Consider the following 23679-nt stretch of genomic DNA (forward strand, 5'->3'; position numbering starts at 1 on the left):
ATCCTGAGTAATGGTGGGAAAGGGTGAGAAGCCCTCTCGAGGTAGAGCACCTGTCTTACCCTATCTCACCCTCAGAGCCATTTATTTAAAAATATACATACTTGCAGATTGATTGGTGTTTGTATTTCACCTTTAAAACCTGGAAAATCAGTAGGGCATATAATTCATGCCTATACTTCCCACACATAGGAGGCAGAAGCAGGAGGATTGCTGTGAGTTTGAGGTCAGCCTGGGATACACAGTACATTCCAGATAAGCCTGGGCTACAGCTTGAGATTCTCTCTTAAAAAAAAAAAAAAAGTGGGCTGGAGAGATGGCTTAGTGGTTAAGCACTTGCCTGTGAAGCCTAAGGACCCCGGTTCAAGGCTCAATTCCCCAGGACCCACGTTAGCCAGATGCACAAGAGGGCGCACACATCTGGAGTTCATTTGCAGTGGCTGGAAGCCCTGACACACCCATTCTCTCTCTGTCTCTCTATGTGCCTCTCTCTCTCTCTGTGTCACTCTCAAATAAATAAAATGAACAAAAAATATTTAAAAAAAAAGTGTTCTCTCTTCCTCTGCCTTGTTCTGTCTCAAATAAATAAAGTATTTAAGGGCTGAAGAGATGGCTTAGTGGTAAGGCACTTGCTTGCAAAGCCAAAGGACCTTGGTTGAATTCACCAGAACCCATGTAAGCCAGATGCACAAGGTAGCACAGGCATCTGGAGTTCGTTTTCAGTGGCTGGAGGCCCTGGTGTGCCCATTCTCTCTTTCTCTCTCTTCTTCTGCCACTTTATCTCTCAAATAAATAAATAAATGATCTGAAAAAGAACAGCTCTACCTCAGAATGACTGTGTATATATATGTGTGTGTGTGTGTGCATACGTAATCAGTTATCAAATAAAGTATTGCTACTTTCTCCCTCTGCCACACAAGATAAAATACGAATGTCCCCACAAGTTGGTAAAATATATTTTATTTTTTCATACAAAGAAATAGTATGAATTACTAGAATTTCATTTTCCTAGAAACATCTTTCTCTGTGTAAAATTAATTTGTGTTATACATAGGACAAAATACTTGATTTAATTTTTTTTGTACATATTGGCTATTCTAACATCCACGTTATAGAAGAAAAACCACTAAGATTTGCAAAGTATCTTACTGGGTTGAATGAAAACTCAGACATAAATTAATGTTACAAAAGTGAAAAAAAAATCTAACCACACCTTTTAAATTAGCCATTCTTCCTGAAAAACCGAAACAAGAAATGACATTGACTTCTGTGTCATCTTGGATACCTACTGAAAGATTTCTAGTTTAACCTCCCATCCCCCCCTTTTGTGAGAAGAACATTCCTGTAGGATCTATAGGCAGATGTCTCCAAAGGTCTGAAGTGTATCTGGCACTCCAAATGATTCCCATGAGACAATTTCTCCTGCACCATTCAGGAGAATATTCCATAGTCACGCTTTCCAGATACCACAGAAAGTGAACGCAGACCACTGCACACAAACACCTCAAAGACAGAGAGGACTGATAAAATCTATTTTTGTTCAGCTTTGTCTTAAAATTAGGAAAGGAAGAATGCTGGAAGGAATAATATGCGTCAGTGAATACCAGACCTTCTCCTTTGACTTGAAGAAGCCTCAAGCATGTGGTGGTGGGACAGACTGCCAGACACGGACTGCTATTTGTCATCTAGCAATGCAGAAGGCAAACTCAGTGACCATGCAAATGGCCAGGACAGGAAGAGACCCAGGCTTACTTTTCCATGTTCCCTAACTTCTCCAAGAAGGGGATATGCAGGCTGGTAACAGTTATCACATGCTGAGGTATCATTATGGGGCAGATGCAGTGTCCGGGTCAGTAAGGACCTATAGGCTATTGGAGCCCAGTGAGAAGACACACGTGGTGTTTGATTTATTTGTCTTACATTGAACAACTCCCTCAGCTGCATCAGCACTAATTGTCTACATCTGCTTGGATTCAAGGACTTGACCCAGAATAGACTGTGCCCTACTTCAGTGCTCACGTCTAAGTGACCCTCCTTCTATCTTCACATGTCCTGTTTTATTTTAAAGCAAGGAATAAACAAACAAAAGCTGTTCCTCTTGGAAGGAGGGCAAGGAGCTGACGGAGAAGGAAAGGTCCCACACGTTTTCCTCTGCCTTTGCCGGATAGCTGTCCCTGAGCTCTCTGCAGTCCCTACATCATGAGTCACATGAGACCCCAAGAGCAGCCAGAAAACCACCAGGCAAGTCTAGTGAAGGCCTTGGGTGCTGCCCTTGAATGCAAGCAAGGTCATGCTGTGGGAGAGAAGAGGTGTTCCTGCTTAGATGTCAAACAGCATTCCAAACTGAAAAACGCACCCCCAGTGGGCACACTTTAGTGCAGGTGTTTCCTCACACCCAAGCAGCCAGCATGGAAAAGCATGCTAGAGTTATGGTGCCAACCTAAGTGCACACTACATACTACTTCATATAGATAGAATAAAAAAAAGCAAAACAAACAAACAAAAATTCTTACGAAATGGGTTGGGGTTGCAGCTCAGTGGTACAGTGTCTGTCTAGTCTGTGAAAGGTCCTGGGTTCCAACTCCAGTACTGCAGTAGGAAAACAAATGAATGAAGCATCTGAGGAGCCGGGGCCACTTTGCTCACTCCAGAGCTTCCCAGGAAGCTTGGCTGCCAAGCAAAAGCTCGCTAGAACTGGGCTACAACCAGATTATCACAATGTCGGCGATGGACAAGCGACATCGCCTCACTAGTTTGTAGAGATGAATTGTCTCCTCCTCTTCTCCTGGAACTGGTATTACCACGTCAAGTTATCCTTAACTAAAAACACACAACAGAAATCTTTGTAAATGTCACAATGCTGCCATTTTGACCTTCTGCATGCCTTCCCTTGATAACGAGCAATTCTTTTGGAATGGAAGCATTCTGGTTTAGGAAACGGAGGAGTAGCTAAAATATATCATTATGTGATACCACCACATAGCTACTCAGCTGCTGCCCAACAGTCCTCATGAAAGACCCTCACTGCCTTCTCTACCCAGAGATTGGGGTGACAGCCGCCGGTGCAAAAGCAGCAATGCAGGCAACCGTTCCTCCAAGGCTCCACTTCTGCGGGGACAGCTGCACACTCGTCAGACTTGAGTGTCGATTGCAAGCGCGGGCCAGCTTCCCCGCCTGTCGTTACCAGGGGCCACTCTTCATTCCATGCCGTCACTCTGAGATGAGCTAGGAATTCCAGAGAGACATTCGGCTGCATCGCCAGGGATTCCCTCCCACCGCCAGGTTGCCTGTCATCTTGGGCTCTTCGTCTTTTCTCCCTATCGAGGCTGAGACGATTGCTCAGTGCCACTGGTATCTAGCTACACCTAGTAACACCTTGGTAGATGCTGATGGCAAGAGAGGCACCTGAGTCCCCGTGGAACTCAACCCCTTGGGGTTTGTGCCGATAGCTCTGCCAACCCCGGGGGATTCTTTGGTGTGCTACAGCAGAACTCTCTGCCTGGAGAAAGGATTTCACGGTGCACTGTCGTGCAAATGAGATTTCTTTATTTCTAAAGCAGCACCCATGCGTCTCACGCATGGGACTCGAGGAAGAGGAACTAATGTTTACATATACTTCAAGCTGCTACGTGAGCCAGGGAACGGGACGGAGCATGATGCAGGGCCATCCTCCAAACATGAAAAGCTAAAGTATGCAGACTAAATAAAGAACGTGGATCTCTCCCTAAGGGAGATGGTCCCCCGCCCCACGTCTTGTGGGTGTGGGAGAAATCCACCCTGGCACCACATGCCTGAAGAATCTGCTATGTAAATGAGATCACTGGCAGGCTCATTACTCCAACCAGGTACACATGCAGGAAAAGACATAGGGACCCAACTGAGACACCCCCCCAACCTGAGGAGACAGCAGGCGAGGAGTCAATCAGCTGACAATTGACCGCAGAATACCCGTAACAAAAATCTCAAGTTGTGCTTTTCTTCTTTTTAAATATGCTGGGGAGGGGAAGGGGGGGAAGCACCATAGTTGTGAAGGACAGAACAACACATCTGAGCTAAAACACTTTGGAATGTTAACACATCATTGACACTAACGCTCTGAAGAGTGTGGCTAGGCAGCTTAGTGAATTAATTGCTTATTAATTAAAAATAAATTATTATAAAATAGATTTCTGTACATTTTACATACATATAATCTCTCTCAATAGATAAGCCACGTGGGAAGTGGCGCAGCTGAGCGGGGTGGGTGGGTGGCCGGCGTTTCAGTCCCAGCCGAAGTCCTGGCCGGTCATCTGGTAGAACTTGCGGTTGAAGGGCCGGTAGAAATCCCGCAGCCTCCGCAGCACCTCGCGCGCGATGGCCGGGTGCGCTCGGCCCTTGGTCTTGCCCAGGCAGTGCGGCTTGCTGCTGCCCTCGGCTTTCTTGAGGCAGGGGAAGCCCTTGGTCTGGTTGAAGTAGAAGTGCTTGTCGGTGATGATGCGCTTGAGGCCCAGGAAGTCCTGCACGCGGCCCAGCTCTCCGGCCGGGTCGCTGACCAGCCGCTCGCCGCTCACGAAGAGCATCTGTCCGAGCGGGAAGTGGCGCAGCCAGGGCTCCAGGTGCTTGGCGTACAGGCCGATCTGGATGGCGCTCCAGGACGTGTCGATGAGGCCCGCGCTGCGGTTCCGGAACGTCAGGCTCTCGAAGCTGGGGATGTCGGGCCGCTTGGACAGCGTCTGCGTGTAGTCCGAGACGGCCCTGGTCACCGGGTCGCGCACCACCACGATCAGCTTGGTGTCCTTGGACATGGCCGAGATGCGCGCGGGCGCCTCGCGCGTCACGAAGTAGCTGGGCGTCTTCTCCATGGTGATCTGCCCCTCCAGGGTTCTGGGCATCAGGTCCCTGCGGGAGCAGAGAAAACAATCTGGGGGTCAGAAGGCTGTACCTCTTTGGCCCTGTGCCTCAAGGCGCCTGCGTCTATCCCGGCTCTGTTAGGACTGGGAGAAGGACAGACACGAAATGTTCCCCCTACGGGTGCCACCTCTGCCTTATTTAATTCAAGCGTATCCAACTTCCCACACCCCACACATGTGCCACCAAAACTCCTCAGGCACCCGTTACATTACGTCCCCTAACATCAAACGTGGCTGGGCCCTCAGGCTTTGTTGCCCATAAATGTCATTCAAATGCCCACCAAGCCCAGATGTCCGCCAGCACCAGAAAAAGAACATCCCCGGTCCAGCCACTTTGTAATTTGGCAAAATGGCTTTGCTCCAATAAGCCACAAAGCAGGGAGCATCTGATGTGGTGACATCGGCCGACTTTCAACTGACAAAATCACACCACATGGGAATCCCCAAGACACAAACTTTAGATGCTTCCAAAAAATACTATGGATTCCATTAAAACAATTTCTAAGATTTCTGTGCCCACATTCCTTTAAAAAAGAGCAGTGTGGTTGGGGGGGGGGGTGCTGGAGAGATGGCTTAGAGAATAAGCGCTTGCCTGGGAAGCCCAAGGACCCCAGTTCGAGGTTTGATTCCCCAGGATCCACATAAGCCAGATGCACAAGGGGGCGCACGGATCTGAAGTTCGTTTGCAGTGGCTGGAGGCCCTGGTGTGCCCATTTTCTCTCTCTCTCTCTCTCTGCCTCTGTCTGTCACTCTCAAATAAATAAATAAAAATAAACAAAAAAATTTTTTTAAAGAGCATTGGGTAGTTCTGTTGCCACTTACAATCAACACAGGTTAGGATATGATATCTGAATCAGAAATCAGTTTTGTGTTGGCAATAAGTCATGTTGATTATACAAGTCAATGATTGACACCTTGGTTACATGAAATCAAAAGGCAGGTGGACCACCTCCTCTCTGGTCTGTGTTCCTTGAGCGGTCAGTGTGTGGGCAGCTGCAGCAGTCTGGAATGGGAACTGGACTTGGGGCGATAAATGACCCAGCACACTCCACCCTGGCCCCAGCAGGAACTGGGGAAATGAGCAAGAATACTGCCCTCTTAATTATGCTGATATCAGCACAAGGGTGATGGAGATACAGACAACACTCAACACCTACCAAACCAGACATCTAGGTGCTCCTAAGTGCCCATCACTGAAGTAAACTTAAAATGCTCCCAGTATGGTTCAGGGAATTTTGTGTGAGTGGGGGGCAGAAAGATTGTTAGAGCCACAAGTTGGGACATCATTTTGCACAGAGACACTGCCTCTCCCCCATAACTGTCTGCTGCCCCCATAATGCATGCCTCTCAATCCCCCTGGGGCTGACCTGCATCCCCAGTAAGGAAGGCCTCTTCAGAAAAGGGGCAGGGAGGAGGGAAAGGATGGTACCAACATGTGATGTTTACAAACAAAATATGGCCGTATCTAATCGTAAAAAAAAACATAGAGATAAAGCATACAGACTGTGCTAACTGAAAATTTAAAATAAAGGACTTTAAAGGATGTAAAAAGAAAAACAAAAAAACAAAAAAGGCAGGTGGAATAGCTGACTCTTATAAAATAACTTCACAATATTTTTGTTATCCCATAAATTCTGTTATATGACTAAGCGATAGTCGCTGCTAAACTGAGGCTGGCGGGACAGAGTCCTCCATCTGACACTCAGCAGCCTGTGGTCCCGCCAGTCCACACTCCATACTTTTGTCTGAGCAAGCCTAGAAGACTGCCTTTTTTTTTTTTTTTTAATGTGAGGGGTCAGGGGAGGAGGAGAACTGGCATGCCAGGACCTCCAACCACTGTAATGAAATTTTTTTTTTTTTTTTTTTGGTTTTTTGAGGTAGGGTCTCACTCTAGCCCAGGCTGACCTGGAATCCTGGAATTCACTATGTAGTCTCAGGGTGGCCTCGAACTCATGGCGATCCTCCTACCTCTGCCTCCCGAGTGCTGGGATTTAAAGGCGTGCGCCACCACGCTCGGCGTAATGAAATTCTTGATGCCTGCAGCGCCTTGTGCACATGCGCGACCTTGTGTCACTTTGTGCGTCTGGCTTACTTAGGACCTGGGGAGTTGAACATGAGTCCATTGGCTTCACAGGGGAGCGCCTTAACCACTAAGCTATCCCTCCAGCCCTCTAAACTCCGAGGGGGCTTGACGGAGCAGAGATAACATCAGTGAACCAGACAAGCAAAGGTGAGGTGGGAAGACTAGAAAGAAAGAATCCGACAAGCCCAGGAGAGGGAGGGTGTTGGATGTGGGGAGATGTTCGGCACACACACATTGTGCCTTTGGGTTAAGATTCTGCTACCTACAGGTGGCAAACTAAAGGATACAGAAAATGTGCTGGTGATGATGTGTCCCATGATGAGAGACGTCCACATGTGCGGGCAGTTTTAGAAAAGTTCCATGAAAGCAGAAGCTGTGGTATCATGGGTCCCAGCCTAGAACCTAACATGGTGCAGAGAACCACAGCAGGTGTCCACTAAATATATGTGGAAACAATGATGGATAAGTGGCCTGGCTGATTGGTAACCCCAAATAGTAGGGACTAAGTGTATGAGCTTTAGTGTGATGAGCTGGGCTTTGAATCCCTTTCCAGCACTTACTAGCTATGTGACCAGATGAGTTATTTAACCTCTCTGAGCTTAAGTACTTTAATATATGAAATTCAAATAATTCCATCTGTGTTCATTTAAGAAAATTAAATGAGGATGGAAGAGTTGAAATGGTTTAGCTTAACAGTTAAATAATGTGGGCCAGGGCCTGCCTGGGTTCAACTTCTGGCTCTGCTGCTCATCACCTTGAAGGATTTATTTCTCTGCGTGTCTTTTCTTCATCTGTGAGGGTGGAGATAACAATACCTACCCTGTGGGAGTTTAATGAGGATTAAAACAATCAGTGATCACAACCTGCTGAGAACATGTCTGACATCTGTTCACCACGTCTGATTTCACAATACACAGTTTAGGGCCCGTGGTAGAACTAAAATTAAATGTATTTGTGTATTTAACCAGTGTGGTTACATTAAAAGGAGATGTAATAGTAACTGGACACACACCGAAAATCACCTATTAGCTATGGGGTAGAGTTTTTTTTAACTGATTCTCACCTGGGCTCACTTGTGGAAAAAAAAGAAAATAATTTTTACATCCCATTTTTTAGGAGATATTTGCTTCACAGCCCAACATTTTAAACTTCCAGCCTTAAAACATCTTAATGCACTCAACAATAATTAGAGCACAGTTTTAATAAACCATTTATTTCATGAGCTTATAAAGGGTGTGTCTCCCAGAGCAAGGGCTCCTTCAGGGGACAAGCACAGAGCACAGGGAGGCTCCTGCAGCCCTGCGGCCAGCTCTGCAGGGCATTAAGGCCAGATTGACCCACTTTACCCATTAGCCACTTACAACAGCGTTGCCGCACCAACAGGCTAAGGTGATCAAGGATTTAAGAGTCCCGGCTCTCAACTTATTTTGTATTTGTCAGAAAAGCTGGTTGACTCAGATACAGGCCAGGCCTTCTCCCTGTGTTGAGCCACCTGCAACTGGACAGCTTGTGAGCAGTTGGTACTCTGAAGGAAAACACAAGGGCCATATTTGAATACAATCCAATTCCCACAATTGTCCAGGGCCACTATGAAGGGTGCACACCCGGTCTGTCTTCAGAGACTCATTCACCCAGCATGGACTTTGAAGTGTGGCCCAGACCGATGTGGCTCTTGGGACCACCGTTTACTGAGGTGTGTTAGCCTGGAGAGGTCACTTAGCCTGTGTGTTCTACATTTTCCTCACAAACACTGACAGCAAGGACGGTGTCCCCTTCAGTGGTTTTCAGAGAAATAGAAAAGCTCATCTTGGTAACAAAACTGGTACCCCACTGGCACTTGGAACATGGTATCAACCAAAGATGGCCATGGCCATTCCACATTCCTTCTGGAAATGAACTTTGCATCTCAACCTTCTGCTGTCAGGATCTTGCAAAGATATAAGGAAGGAGAATCGGCACCCAGCGGACCAGTCACTCTCTTGGTTCTACCCACCCCAACCCACCCCAGGGAGCAATGAGGAGGGGGCTTGACTTCCTGTACACTCAGATCTGCTCTCACTGCTTGGAGTTCACAACCCTCTTAGAACCTCAACATCCATAAAAAAGGGCTTGGTAGTAATTGGACAAAATGGCTCAACTGGTAACTGTGACAAGGAAACCATGTAATATGACCAAGCAAAAGGAAATGGGAGATTCACTATAAACAAAGACCCAGTGAGCTGGGAACAGGTTTACCATACCTGGTCAATGCTGGTTCCCTAGAACACTATGGACCACTGACTCTGGTAGGACCCCTCTCCTCAGGATGGTCTGAGCTGCCTCAAAGAGCATTTATCAAGCCTCAGGACTTACTTATTCCCCCCCCCTCTCTTTTATTGACAACTTCCATGATACAATAAGCCATAGTAATCCCCACACACACATTCTCCTTTGCAACTCCACTCTCCATCCTATTCCCTCCCCCTCTCAATAAGTCTCTTTTTCTTTTTATTTTTGATGTCTTCATCTTTTCCTCCTATTATACTGGTCTTGTGTAGGTGCCAGACACTGTGAGGTCATGGATATACAGGCCATTTCTGTGTCTGGAAGAGTGCATTGTAAGCAGTCCTACCCTTCTTGTGGCTCTTACATTCTTTCCACCAAGGGATGCTGAGCACTGGAAGGGTGATAGAGACGTTTCAGAGCTGAGCACTCCTCTGCCTCAGGGTTTTCTTTGATGCTTGTTAAAATAATGGATCCAGGGGACCTGCTGTGGTGATTATGGTGAGGCCATTCCTCCTCTTTGGCCTAGTAGATGTCGAGGAAGCTCTCCTGATGTGCTTGGTGAAGACAGTGGGCCATCAGAGGCAAGATCTGCAACTGGGTTCTCCACACAGGCTAAGTCCACTAAATGTCCCTAGAGTCCTCTCTGCAGACTTCAGGGCTCATTATAGTGGGCATGAGCTCCAAGAGACCAGTCATTTCCCCCAGCACACCTCCAGGGACCCATCTGATATAGAAAACAAACATAACCCAATGACAGTAGCTAAGTCATTGTAAGGAACACTGTTCACACCCATCATGATAGATATAGAAGCCACAACAATGATGTCTGCAATGAAGTCTCATAGCAAGCAAGAGGTTAGCTTCAATTTCAAGTACAATAAGGCAAGCAGAAAGCAGAGCCAAAAAGCAGGGTGGCAGTCAGTGCATGAAAAATGACCAGAAGGGGGGTAGAGAGATGGCTTAGTGGTTAAGCGCTTGCCTGTGAAGCCTAAGGACCCTGGTTCGAGGCTCAGTTCCCCAGGACCCATGTCAGCCAGATGCACAAGGGGGTGCACGCGTCTGGAGTTCGTTTGCAGTGGCTGGAAGCCCTGGTGCACCCATTCTCTCTCTCTCTGTCTCTTTCCCTCTGTGTCTGTCGCTCTCAAATAAATAAGTAAAATAAAATAAAAATTTTTTAAAATGACCAGAAGGAACATCATGGCTAAGTAAAGGGATACTGGTGAATCCCACCTACCAAGACTGAAGTCACGCCAGGGAAACCAAGTGCTACCTTGGGAGAGGGGAAGGAAGAGGAACTGATAAGATATTGAAAGTGATCAAAGGGGTAGGGGTGAGAGGGTCTTACAGAACAGATAGTGTGCTTCTATGCTAAAAGTGGATTTTACAACCATGTGCACAGGTGGGGCCTAGCTTAAGGCTCAGATGCCTGGCTGAAGTTTGGTCTACCAGCAAATCTTGGTCCTACTACAAGGGGAACACAACACTACCACCTGAGAAGTACATGAAGAACTCTTCATATGGAACTTTCTAGAGAATTATTGGAAAGTCCCTTTCTTCCACTGGAGGTGTCCTTTTACCCCAACCCAACTCCACAGCCACCAGCAGCTCCCAGAATCCTTCTCTTCCACTCTCTGTATACACACACACACACACACACACACACACACACACACACACACACCTACTTTATTCTCTGTGAGCTTGACAGTGACTCAGAGGAGCAACGATGAGGTGGCGTCCAAGGACAATACGTACCCTTGCAGGTGGTTGCTTATGAATCCCAGCCACCCCAGCCCCAGGCTGGCCTCTACAGAAACGCATCACATAGGGTAATTGAGCCGCTTGTTATGAAAGCCAGTTTTTCAAATGGATAATCATAGCTAATAATTATACTGCTCTTTGGAGCTCTCAAGGAAACTTTCACACACATTATCTGATCTAATTCCTCTCTACAAGCCTTTGAGGCAGGCATAATCATACCCAACTTTCTAATGAGGAAACTGAGGCTGGAGTGGAGAGGGTGCCGCATGGAACCTGGCCACCAGCGGGTCATAGAGCAGCGACTCTGTTTCCCATCCTTCAGGGTCCTCTCCTTCCTGGCCCTTCTTGTGTCTTTAATCAGATCAAGCGCACACAGGGCTGTGAATGTCTCTCTAGATACCTGTATGTTTTCCTCTGCTTCATAGATTAGGATCTTAATGGCACGTATTTCAGAGCTAATCAAATTACTCTGATCATAATTGTTCAAATAGGAGTCAGATTTCGAAACAATAAACCTCTTTGGTTCACATATTCCCATTGTTACTTGCATTTATATCATCTAGAAAATTACCAATTGTTATAACAGTTCTGCCCTCCAGCAGCCCTGGCCCAGCCCTTCTCGCCCTCTCCCACCCTTGCCACACGGGCACAGACAAGAAGGGATGCCTCTCTGGACACAGGACATATAGAAACCTGGCACGCACTACTAAGATATGCTTGTGAAGCTGATCGTGCAGGTCATCTCAATCCAAGGCTAAGCAAGACATGCTGCCACCCGTATCTCTCCAGACAGTCCCCAAGGACAGCCTGAGTCCACCAGCATGCATGCTGGTCAGAGGCAGTATGACCGAGAGCAAAAAAGAGCCACTTCTCCAATTAGTCCTGTAGGGTAAGGCAGGCTTGCCATCCTACCCACTGCGGCCTGGGGCTGGCAAGCACAGTGAACCTTCAGAGACACCATGACCTTGAAGAGCTGGGCCACAGAGCAGGATGCTGAGAGACAGGCGGGCTTGGAGAGGCACTTCAGGCTTTGACCTGGCTTGAAGATGCTCACCAGAAAGCCATGTGAAGTCCTCCCAGACAGCCAGATTTGACCCCAGGATGCATTATTAGAGCAACCCTGACTGCTTACGACAAGAACTAATTGCCTAGGCTCCCGCCCAGGCACATGGAAGCAGGCCCTGGCTGGGTAGGGCTCCACACTGGAATCTGTTTGATGATTGTCCTGTGTAGCCAAACTGGGAAGCTGTTGTGCTGGGGCATCTGTGGCCCGGGACCCCGTCATGGAATTTTTTTTTTTTTCCGCTGATGGATGCATACACCTGCGTAAAATCACTATCTGTATACTCAGAATCATTATAGAAGGAAGGGGACACAGAGGTGGTGACCCACCTGTAATCCCAGTACTCAGAAGGCTGAGGCGGGACTTTAAGTTTGAGAACAGCCTGACTTGTAAAGTGTGACCCTGCCTTAAAAAAAGAAAAAAAAAAAAAAAGGCTGGAGAGATGGCTTACTGGTTAAGGCATTTATCTGTGAAGTCTCAGGACCCAGGTTCAACTCCCCAAGACCTACATAAGCCAGATCCACAAGGTGGTACATGCATCTGGAGTTCATCTGCAATGGCTAGAAGCCCTGGCTTGCCCATTCTCTCCTTCCCTCTCTCTTTCTCTGCCTCTTAACTCTGTCTCTCTCAAATAAATAAATAAAAATAAAAATGAAGGAAGGGAGGGAGGAAGGAAAGAGAAGGGAACAAAAAAAGAAAAATAAGTGTGGAAAGTGACTAATGAAAGTTGTTTGGTGAATATAAGACTTAATATTTGAGTCAAGGACCTCTAAGTAAGGTTGGAGAAGCCACTACACAACAAAAAAAAGGAACAAAGGAGTGAGGAGGCTGTGTGTCCGGGTGGTCTACAAACAGCATATAAAACACAGTAAGGGTTAATGTAAACAGAAGAAAAGGATACTTCCTGCCTCTACGCATATATTCCTTCTCTTTCCCTCCTTCCTCTCCCCCACCCACTTCTCTCACACACATACACCGCTCCCAGTAGTTTTCTAATACAGTTTAGGTTTCCAGAAAGACACGATGAGGCACCCATGCCACAAAGAAGGCATCCCCTCCTCGCCTCACTAAATGTTGGGTCACTCGGTCATCTCTCAGGCTTCTGTCCATGTTTGTGACTTAAAAAAAAAATTCCATGGAACTAAGAATTAATGACCAAAATAATGTCTATCAAACCTGGCATGGTGGTACATGCCTGTAATACCAGCACTTGGGAAACTGTGGTAGGAAGATGGCTGTGAGTCTGAGAACACTGTGAGTCTTGCTCACAATGAGAGGGAATGAAAGAAGAAAGGAAGGGAGAGGAAACAAAGGAATGTGAGGGACAAAGGGAAGGGAGAAAAAGCAAGAAGAGGCCACTAGGCAATTTCAGCCTTTTTCTTTTTGGTGGTGCTAAGGACTAGAGCCGGGGTCTTGGGCACCATTGAGATACCTACCAAGCCTTCTTTTATTTTTAAACAGGTTTCATTAACTGACTCAAGCTGGTCTAGAACTTGCCACCCTCTTGTCTCAGCCCAGAGATCACAACGGGGTACACCAAGTCCTACTGGTATGGCCTGTTAGAAGCCAACTATTAAACACAAGCCCTCAAGCCTGAAGAAGTGGGAAAGTAGAGTGAATCGAACGTTCTGTAGAAGCCCCTAATTCGGTTATGTCCCAGGACCAAATGCCGCCCTAATTTCCTCTCTTTGCCTCAAGTAACTACCCCAATCAGATGGTACAACCACCGAACTGACTGTTGGGATCAACAACACTAAGAAGGAAGATTGCTGAAATGGGTGCGACCTCACGCACTACAGCCAGACCAATGCTGCTCACTGACACAAAACAGATGATGTGGCTTAAGAGAAGTCAGAAAAACGCCAGAGGGAAGCGGCTGTGGACCACGCTGACAAGGGCTAGGCCCCACATCCCAGGACCACTAAGGAGAGTTGAGCTCTTCCACTGGGAAAATCAGTTCCTTGTTTAGTTGCAGAAATACTCCATATATTTGAACAGCCCAAAGACTATTTCCCTTATTGAAAAAAAAAATTACTTTTTAACTTACATGCAGTGAAAACTCACTCAAGCCCAGTTCTAAGAATTTTGACAAAAGTAAATATTAAGTAGCTACGGCTGCCCCCAAGAGTAATCTGTCATAACCTGATATTTCCTTCTCCTACCCTTTCCCATCAAGATTTGACAGGTGCCTAATAAAGGGCTAAGAGCCTCTAAATCCTTGTTCTGATACTATGCTAGGGAAAACACAACTGAAATGAGAAAATGGTCAATAGAAACTTAGAAATTGTGACATGTTTTCTGTAGCTTTAAAAATAATGACCTTTGTGAAGGTCTGGGCTTCTAATTGGCACATACTCTTGGCCATGTTCCCAAACTGCAAGGTCTTGGATTCCATCTCTTTTAAATCAGCCTAACAGAGGAGGAAGTGAGCCTGTCTGTTCTGATTCATGGTTCTGACCAGAATCCCAAGGGCACAGGCCAGACACCAGGATGTCCCATTAGCTTCAGCTTTTCCAAGAAGTCTAGGCCCAGCTTCTGACAATTCACGAAATGCAAATGACAAACAGGAGAATCAAGGTTTCTAGGAATACTATGTCCCAAACTTTTTCCCAAGGGGGGGGGGAGCTGATTCCTCAAAACTGTATAGTGACAGAAGTGTCCAGACAATGAGACCATCACCTTTAACAGTATAAAGTACATAAAGAGTGTGACATTTGGGCTGGAGAGATTACTTAGTGGTTAAGCGCTTGCCTGTGAAGCCTAAGGACCCTGGTTCGAGGCTCTATTCCCCAGGACCCACATTGGCCAGATGCACAAGGTGGCACACACATCTGGAGTTTGTTTGCAGTGGCTGGAGGCCCCGGCCTGCCCATCCTCTCTCCCTGTATCTGCCTTTCTCTCTGCCTGTTGCTCTCAAATACATTTTTTGTAAAGTGTGACTTTTTTAAAGTTTTAAATATTTTATTTGTTTATTTACAAGGACAGAGAGAAAGAATGGTGCACCCGGGCCCCCAGCTGCTGCAAACGATCTCCAAATGCATGTGCCACTACACCTGGCTTTATGTGGGTCCTGGAAAATGGAACCCAGATCAACAGACTTTACAAGCAAACACCTTAACTGCTAAGCCATCTCTCCAGCCCGAGTGTCACTTTTGAATGTTTGGTAAACCCATAGACTCCATCAGCTGTCCTAAAAACACACTGAGATGCCCAGGGGGAGAAGGATGATTAGTATGTTTCAGGGCAGGGAAACTTTTCTCTAGGACACTAGAATGGTGGGTGTAAATTATGTTATCCAGGTTTCCACTGCTGTGACAAAATACCCAAGAGAAACAACCTATAAAGAAAAATCCATTTTGGCTCATTGTCTCAGAGGTTCTGTTTCCTAGTTCCTGAGCCCTGTTGCCTTTGGATCTGTGGCAAGAAAAAGTTCCCAATACGTACCCACTCTGACTTAAGGATGTACCCACTCTGATGGATCGTCCTTCTATGAGACCTAACCTCTTAAAACTTCCACCACTTCTCAACAGGGTAGAGGAAGGTTGGGCAATTCGGGAGATGGAGTGGAAACACCTTTGTTTATGTCAGACGGGATGAGAGGGGAGACACTTCCAGGCTAAGATGAAGGTTTGGGCTAAAGGCAAGTGGTGCTTGTCCTAGAATATGCTACCATGGTAGGCATGAACTCAAATCATGATCTCCCAGGCCAGTCCACCAACCCTAAGTAGGCACGTCCAAAATACCCTGGTGTCTTTTCACCTGATAACATTGGAAGTCACAGTGATCCTCAGGAATAGAAGATAATAGCGCCTCTCCCACCACCCCACCACTCCCAGAGCTAAACGCCTAGCCAGGGCCAGGCATAGGAGCTTTTCTTCCGAAATGTGACACTATCCTTGATAATGACAGAGGAGAGGTGTAACCCGAACTGTTCTTTAAAGCCGCTTTCTTCCCAGGAGGCTCCATTTGGTGGGAAGAGGATGATGCTATCAGTAGTGGCCTTCCATGGGCCTTCGAACTTCCTCAGAGGCCTGGAGCCCACCAGGCTGAACCCCTTCAAAGGGCCACTTCTTCATAAATAAGGATCTCCCTTTGTGGGGGGTAGATATTTGCATATCAAAGCACTCCTCTGGGAGGGCTTAAAATAATTTCGATAAAACTGTAAATAGTTGTGGCTCTCAATTTCAAGTCCTGAGGAAGTGATGTCATGATTCTTAAAAAGTATATAGGTCCTTTTGCCTTTTTTTTTTTTTTTCTCCAGATAATGGGTTGGAAAGAAGAGACAAAATAAAAGATTGTCTTCCCGGGCTTTGTCTTCTCCAGTTCTGTCCCAACCCCAGCCAAAGGATTTGATCTCCTTTGTCCTGGAATTTCAGTGCTGCTCCGAAATCAAAGCTTTTGAAAGCCATGCTGGGGTGGGATCCAAAAGTGCATCTAGCTATCCCTACCAGCCAGAGCCCGCTTTCCTTGGAGCCTTCACCTTGGTTTTAGGCCCTGTTCGCAAAGCAACCAGTTCTCCTTCAGGGAAAGGGCTGGATACAAATGCTGGGGGACAGGGAGCTGGGTTCAGTGAAAAGCTAGTGGCCTTTTGTGTTCAGGCTCTTCCTCCACCCCCTTCTGTTTGCTGGGCCTCACTGTGGCCCATGAGGGGCAGGTCTTATGAAATCAGAGGGATATGAGTCCTGGTTCCTAGAAGAAGAAACCTTAAAATTATTAAGAAAAAGAAAACAGAGTTTTTTAGCCAGCACACATTTTAGAAAGTAAAATCAGCCTGGACGGTGAGGAGAGCAGTGGCGCAAGACTCAGGAGGAAGACACAGGCCAGGCTCCCGGTCTACAAGCAGATGCCCAGCTCCTCCCGCACTGCAGGCTCTCAGCACAGCCTGGGCCCACGTGGCTGCCCGAAGACCTTGGGCACCTCGGAGGTGGATGGATACAAGCCCAGCCCAGTACAAGTTACCTCCTGATCAGGGGTTAAGCAGTTTGCCTTGGTTCATGTTTTCCACATGACCTTGTGCTTTCTCTCCCGGGCCCCCTCCGGCCAGCTCCTCGCTCTATCCCAAGACAGCTGACAGTAAACACCTGTTTACAAACACATTCCCTCTCACGCAAGAGCTTCAGGAACAGCGGGCATTCCAAGCCAATGCGGGGATGATGAAAACCGCTAACACTTCATCTCACCTGGGCACACAGGGCAGCCAGGAGGAAGTGAGACCAGGGAGGGGCTTCTACACACAGCATGAAAACAAATGCCCACATAGGAAACTTTCAGCACACACTGCCGGCAGAAGGACCTTGGACCAGGCATTCCAAGACCTGGGCTGTTATTTGGATGTGAAAATGAGTGGATTGGCTTAAACAGGTGTTCCTCAGTTCTGAAGCTCTAGGACGGGGACCCCTTCCGCCCCCATTTCCCCACGTCCTTCCTCCTGTGGCCCCCAGTAGTTTTGAAACAGTTGAGAAAGCCTCTAAACCGTACAAATTCCCAATAGCTCAGTACCTACAAGATAATTCACTTTGTGCAGACCCCCACGAGGAGAGGATAGGCCAGTGTGAAAGTACCTTGAAACGAGGCATGTGCTTATAAGTAGCCCAGTTGTAGCAGAAAGAATGTGGGATGTGAAGTTCTTACTCCAACCATGTGGCTTGGGGCAAGCTGTGTTGTCTTTCCTCATCTGTGAAATGAAACATTTGTCCCTCCTTTTTTTTTTTTTTGATCTTACAGTTTGTAGGCAAGCAAGCTCCAAAAGCAGAACTCTCCCCAAGGGTGAAGTGGAGGGATCCTGCTCCTGCCCCTCTGCACATCTCCTCTGGCACAGGCTCCTACGGACATGCTGCTAAGGAGAAACAGACACCAAGGGTTCCTAAATTCAAAGGTTTTGTTTAAAGACAAACATTTGAAAGGGTCTAATTTCCTGTAACTTCTGGCTTATGCCATGAAGAATCTCTTTCTGCGCTCTCTCTGTAACCCACGGACACTGGAAGGCAAAGAAAAACCAAACTCCCCATTGGGCTGGCATTACTAAATTAATAAGATGATCCCAGCCAAAGACATGGGAAAAGATGCAGATTTTAATACAAATATAACTGACTTTGTTCTTGTTTTGTTAGCATAGGGCTGAGAGACAGCCACAGTGTGGGGACGGGAGACCCTGTGAGACAGTGAGAAGCCTTAAGCCAACCGCTGCCACAGATGTACAGAGGAAAGAGCAGACACCAGCTCTGATGCAGGCCCCGCCTCACAGGGCCACTGGGATCCCAGTCAAGAGGAAAGTTAAGTCTGTGACAATGGCTCATCCAGCCCTCTGCTTCCCTTCTGTCCAACCTATGGAGCCCCTGAGTATAGTTCTCAACTAAAAACTGCATTAAGTGAGGCAGGTCAATAAAAACCTCAAGACATACTCTTGGTTAAACTAAAATGAAAGGATATAAGTACACCTTGACGTTTCTTATCACAAGTTTAAAAGAGCCCAGGAACCTTTTAGAAAGAAGTATTTTTTAAATTTTATTTTTATTTACTTATTAGAGAGAGGAGAGAGAGAGGGAGGGAGGGAGAGAGAATGGGCACATGAGGGCATACAGCCACTGCAAACGAACTCCAGACGCCTGCACCATCATGTGCATCTGGCCCATGTGGGATCTGGAGAATCGAACCTGGATCCTTAGGCTTTGCAGGCAAACACCTTAACAGCTAAGCCATCCCTCCAGCCCCAGAAAGAAGTATTCTTTTTTAACTATACAGAACATTCTAGAAGGTATAAAACATGGAGACACTGCCACCGAGGAAAGGAAGCACTGCTTGCTTTGCACATCCGGTCTTCCTTATCAGTACTTATTTCTTTATGGCCTGAAGCTACTGGGGCGTGGGGGGGGGGCGTGACTAAAGAAAATCCACAACATGACTATGATGTTGGAAGTCTTAACCAAACTCCTGTCTTTTTCCGAAATTCTCAGCTTATTTAGTTTTGAAGCTTCCCACAGTCAACTTCCAGCAGGAGAAAAAGGTAAAACCTCATTGAGGGCACAGCCCTAAGGATAATATCTATAACATCCCCTCCAAGGCTAGGAAGCATCTTGGAGGAGAGGGTGGAGAAAATATTAAAGCCAGAGGAGGGAGAGGAGTGCTCAGGAACACTGACTTCTGGGCAAGCCAGGCCATCGCACTCACGTGACCACAACATCTTAGGTTACCTGCACGAGGCCTGTGCAACACTGGGTCCATCAGCATGCCGTCTGGATAGGGGAGGGAATCATGATGACCCCGTCTCTGGGGAGCTATGGGCAGTTGGTGGTTGCTGGAATTGGGAGAAACACCTTCTTCAGTGGTGTAACTACTGGTAAGTGGCCCATGTTCATGCAAGCAACTACACTTAAATTCACTGGGTCAAAAAAAACCCCAAAACTATGAAAGGGGAGGAAACTAGTTGGGAAGAGGAAGAGGTTCAGGTGTGTGGGGGGTACCAGAGAGCAGTATAGGGTGAATATGACTGGCATACATCACTTATATGTATGAAATTGTCACATAAACACATTAACAAACATTAAAAAAGTAAGTCCTCCTCCATCCTCTCCCCCTTTTCACTTTCTCATTGCCATCATCAACCACATTTTCTAAAAGATCAATGAATTTGCAACAGATTACTACTCAGATTCCAATTTGCCTTGCATATTTGACATCCTAAAGTAAGACAGAGGGAAAGCTTTGTTGGGCAAAACTTCTGGCAAATATTACACATGATCCTATCATCATTTCTAAATTCTTTGAGAATTTTCTGGTAAATGATGTTGCCTAACTGGTGATTCCTCAAATAAAGTTCCCATCATCCCTTCTGTGTTTTAGATAAATCATCCTCATCTTGTTCCCCTAAGGGAACAAAACTGTAAGACCTAAGCAAATCACATTAACTAACTGGTTACTACAAGTGAATTCAATTACAACTGGGGTTCACAATTTACCCTGAAGTAGCCCCATTGAAAAACCAACCTGATAACTTTTGAAAATTATTTTTTTTTATGTATTTGCAAGCAGAGAGAAACGAAGAAAGAAAGAGGGTGGAGTTATTATGGGCATGCCAGGGCCTCCTGCCATTGCAAATGGACTCCAGATGCATGCACTACTCCATGAATCTGACGTTACATGGGTACTGGGGAATTGAACCCACCCTGGTCATTAGACTTTGCAGTCAAACACCTTAACAGCTGAGCCATTACCCCAGTCCCCGATAACTTTTTTAAAAAGCCCAGTGACTATTTCTCTTGTTTGTGTGTGCGTGTGTGTGTGTGTAAACATACAAATATGTGTGACAAGGTAAGAGTGTGAGTTCTCTCCTTCCACCTTGCTTGAGAGAGTCTCTCTTGTTTTCTTGCCTCTGGGAATGCCAGACTACCTAGCCCATAAACTTCTGGATTCTCCTGGTCCTGTGCCGCTGTTTCTCCAGGCCAAGTTGGATTATAGATGTCTGCAACACTCTGCATCGAGAATTATATGGGAGCCGGGTGTCTTGTGGCGCAAGCATCTTTAAATGCTGAGCCACAGGGAAATTCGCAGGAGCGAGAGTGGAAAGATTCTTAGAGCCATAAGTTAGGTCATTATGCACAGAGACATTACCTCTCCCCCATAACTGAAGGCCACCCCCACAATGCAACACCCACAATCCTCAGGGGGGGGGGGGATGACAGGGAGAAGGCTAACGGTGGTACCATCATAGCTGCGTATACACTATATACATAACTAATAAAAAAAAAGATTTAAGAGAAAAACAAGACTTTTTTTTAAAGAAACTCATAATAAATTGTGTGTACTTTTAGATGGGAAAACAAACAAACAAAAAAGACAAAACATGCCAAGCCATCTCCCAGTCTCCTAATGCCTATGTCTAAGAACAAAGTAAGTGACTACATCTTTCTTGTGTTTGACTTTGTATTTACTTGAACTGTGAATTTTAAAGACGCCTTTTGAAGATATCTGTTCAATGAGTGAATGACTGAATGAAAAGGAATCAACCAGCTGTGTATCCAGCTCAGGACTGGAGGTCACAGTGCAGATATATAAAGAGAATTGGGGGCAACCCAGAATGATAAGTTACCATGAGGTCTCAGCCTCTAACACCCAAAGATGACACGTTTATGTCACCATTCCCATTACATTAAGTGGCACAATTCCATTAAGATGCCATAGACATAAAGGTTTTGAGTTTAAATGCTAAGCAAAAGCCAAGAGTGGGTGTGCTCTAAGAGCAGAGATCCTCATGTCACTACCAGAAAGAAACAAGCAAATATCACCACTGAACTTGGGATGCCCTGCCACTGGTGGCTAGTAATAAACCAAGCCCTCTGGTTCAACCCAATAAACAACTGCCGTTAATAACTATGAGGAAGATGGCTGTCCCGAGCAGAGACACTGCAACGAATATCCTGCTTTAATCATTATTAACATTAGTTTGCATTTCCAGGCACCCATCAAGTGATGGGAGGCTGAAATGCCCCAGATGTCTCTGGGGAAGTACAACTTTAAGAGCAAGCTAGATTTTTAAAAACAGGTTTTTATTTATTTATTTGCAAGCAGGGAACAATAGAGAGAAGAGAAACGCACAGAGATAATGGTCACACCAGAGCCACCAGCCACTGCAAACGAATTCCAGATGTGTGCACCACTTTATGCATTTGGCTTAACATGGACACTGGGGATTCAAACCCAGGTCGTTAGGCTTTGCAATCAAGTGTCTTAATCGTTGAGCCATCTCTCCAGTTCCACAAGCTGGATTTTAGTGTGATGCTCACATGGAGGGTGGAGGGGTCAGTGAAAGTGCTCCTGTGGTTGACGCTTATGCCCAGGAACTTACCCTTGCTGGGGAGCGCCATCCCACACCCAGGAAGCTTAACTACACAATGTCTACTTGGCTTGAAATGAGTAATGAGCGGGTAAAGCACCCACAAGGTATTTCAGTGGGATAGCTGCTGCCTCCTCAGCCAGGGCCAAGGGCAGGTGGAAGTAAAGAAGCCAGTCTGAAAATTACCTGAGGCCAGGCACAAAACCCACTTCAGGGGACAGTGACTAGATCACTTTGCCTGCACAGAAAGTTTGTTGAGAAATATTAGGAAATTGAGTTAATTCCCTGAAAAAGCCACCACATGCCAAAGGTTCTGCAGCTTCCTTGACTGGAACTTTCCAAATGAGGAGAATGTGGAGAATGTGGAGAGCTGGAATGCTGCAGATCAAGACCCAGTTATCTTGAGCTGTCCTTAGTTTCCCTAGTAGCCATCTAGTACCCCCCTCTTATCTGAACGGATGTCCTTTTCACCATCAGATAAAACCTTTGGGAACATTAGCTTTAGTAGACCACTACATACCACAACCCTAAATCTAAGAATGTCATCAGACAGCATCTGAGGCCTATAGCAGAGAGCTTCCTACCCTACCCACTTTGCTGATGTCCCCCCACTGATATATTTGGTAAATGCATCAAGTCATGACTTTCTCCTGTAACTAAAAAGTTTATGTGATGCTTTCTATGGTGGAAGATGTCATTCAATGGAACCTGAAGTCCTGTCCACTGGTCATGGCCACTCAGACCAGAATAGAATAATCTTGTCTTTTCTTTTCCTCTTCATTCATTCTCCCTCCCTCCCTCCTTCTCTCTCTCTTTCTCCTCCTCTGTCCCTCTCTCTCTCCCTCCCCCCCCCCCTTCTCTCTCAAGATGCTCTGGAACTCATGATGCTCCTGCCTCAGCCTCCTGATGTTCACTACCATAACAGCATCAAAGAATAATCTGTTACTCCTTTTGGAGTGAGAGCTGACTCTTCTGTTATTTTGCATCAACACTGGGAGGCAGGCTGAGGTTTCTCTCATTGGCCCTGCTCACTCTTCCATCTAATGAGCTAAAGGCCAAAACTAAATCTAAAAACCTTCTGAGCATCTCATTTTGTTACGCATGACCTGTAAACTCTTGTTGGCCATATGACCTTTCACCAAGTAAATTCTGAGCTCCTCTGTCCTTCCCTTTCCAGCTGATCCTCCCAACTCGGTTTCACCCCAGCTATGGCCAGTCAGATGCCATTTCTCCAACATGTCATGTCTTTTGCTCCACATGGGCCTCCCTGCTTCTGAAATAGTCTTTGTAATAAATTTGTATGAACCCAGCTCCCTTCTCATAATCAACATCCTCCCTGAACACACACAGACACACACACACCCTTCATCATAACCTTTATCTGTCATCCATGATGGTCCTCAGGGAACATGATGCCTAGGCTGTTCCTTACTTGCACTGTGACAAAAAATAAATAAATGGTTGTTATAACAATGGAAGCTAAATGAATAAATAAACAAGTGCCAGGTGAACCTGCCTTTGGCCTGAGAAGCAATTAATTAGATTCTACATAAAACATAGAAGCTAGTGACATGAAATGTTGTCTAAGGAATGGGAGACACACCAGCAGATGTCTTAAAACAGATTGGGCTTTTAGCTGATTATCAGCCCCGCGGGACTGCTAAGCACTGGCATATAAAAAAGAAAGCACTCTGGATTAATCAGAAGACATTAATAGATATCTCCAGTGGAAATCTGCATTGCTATGAGTGCTCCTTCCAGGTTATCTGTTTTCAGTCTTGAGCTGCCTTTG

The 23679-nt window shown here is 46.2% G+C and overlaps 1 protein-coding gene across 1 annotated transcript in view; it reads right to left on the reverse strand.

Moving 5' to 3' along the window:
• Positions 1-1010: 1010 nt before the first annotated feature.
• Positions 1011-23679, reverse strand: part of Hs3st3b1 (heparan sulfate-glucosamine 3-sulfotransferase 3B1) — a 42050-nt gene continuing 19381 nt past the window's right edge. The window contains exon 2 of the mRNA XM_004663110.2: positions 1011-4875. Within this exon, the coding sequence (XP_004663167.1) occupies positions 4257-4875 (619 nt within the window). The 3' untranslated portion in view covers positions 1011-4256. The remainder of the gene's footprint in view (positions 4876-23679) is intronic.

Source organism: Jaculus jaculus, chromosome 12 (genome assembly GCF_020740685.1).
Source record: "Jaculus jaculus isolate mJacJac1 chromosome 12, mJacJac1.mat.Y.cur, whole genome shotgun sequence".
Classification (NCBI taxonomy): domain Eukaryota; kingdom Metazoa; phylum Chordata; class Mammalia; order Rodentia; family Dipodidae; genus Jaculus; species Jaculus jaculus.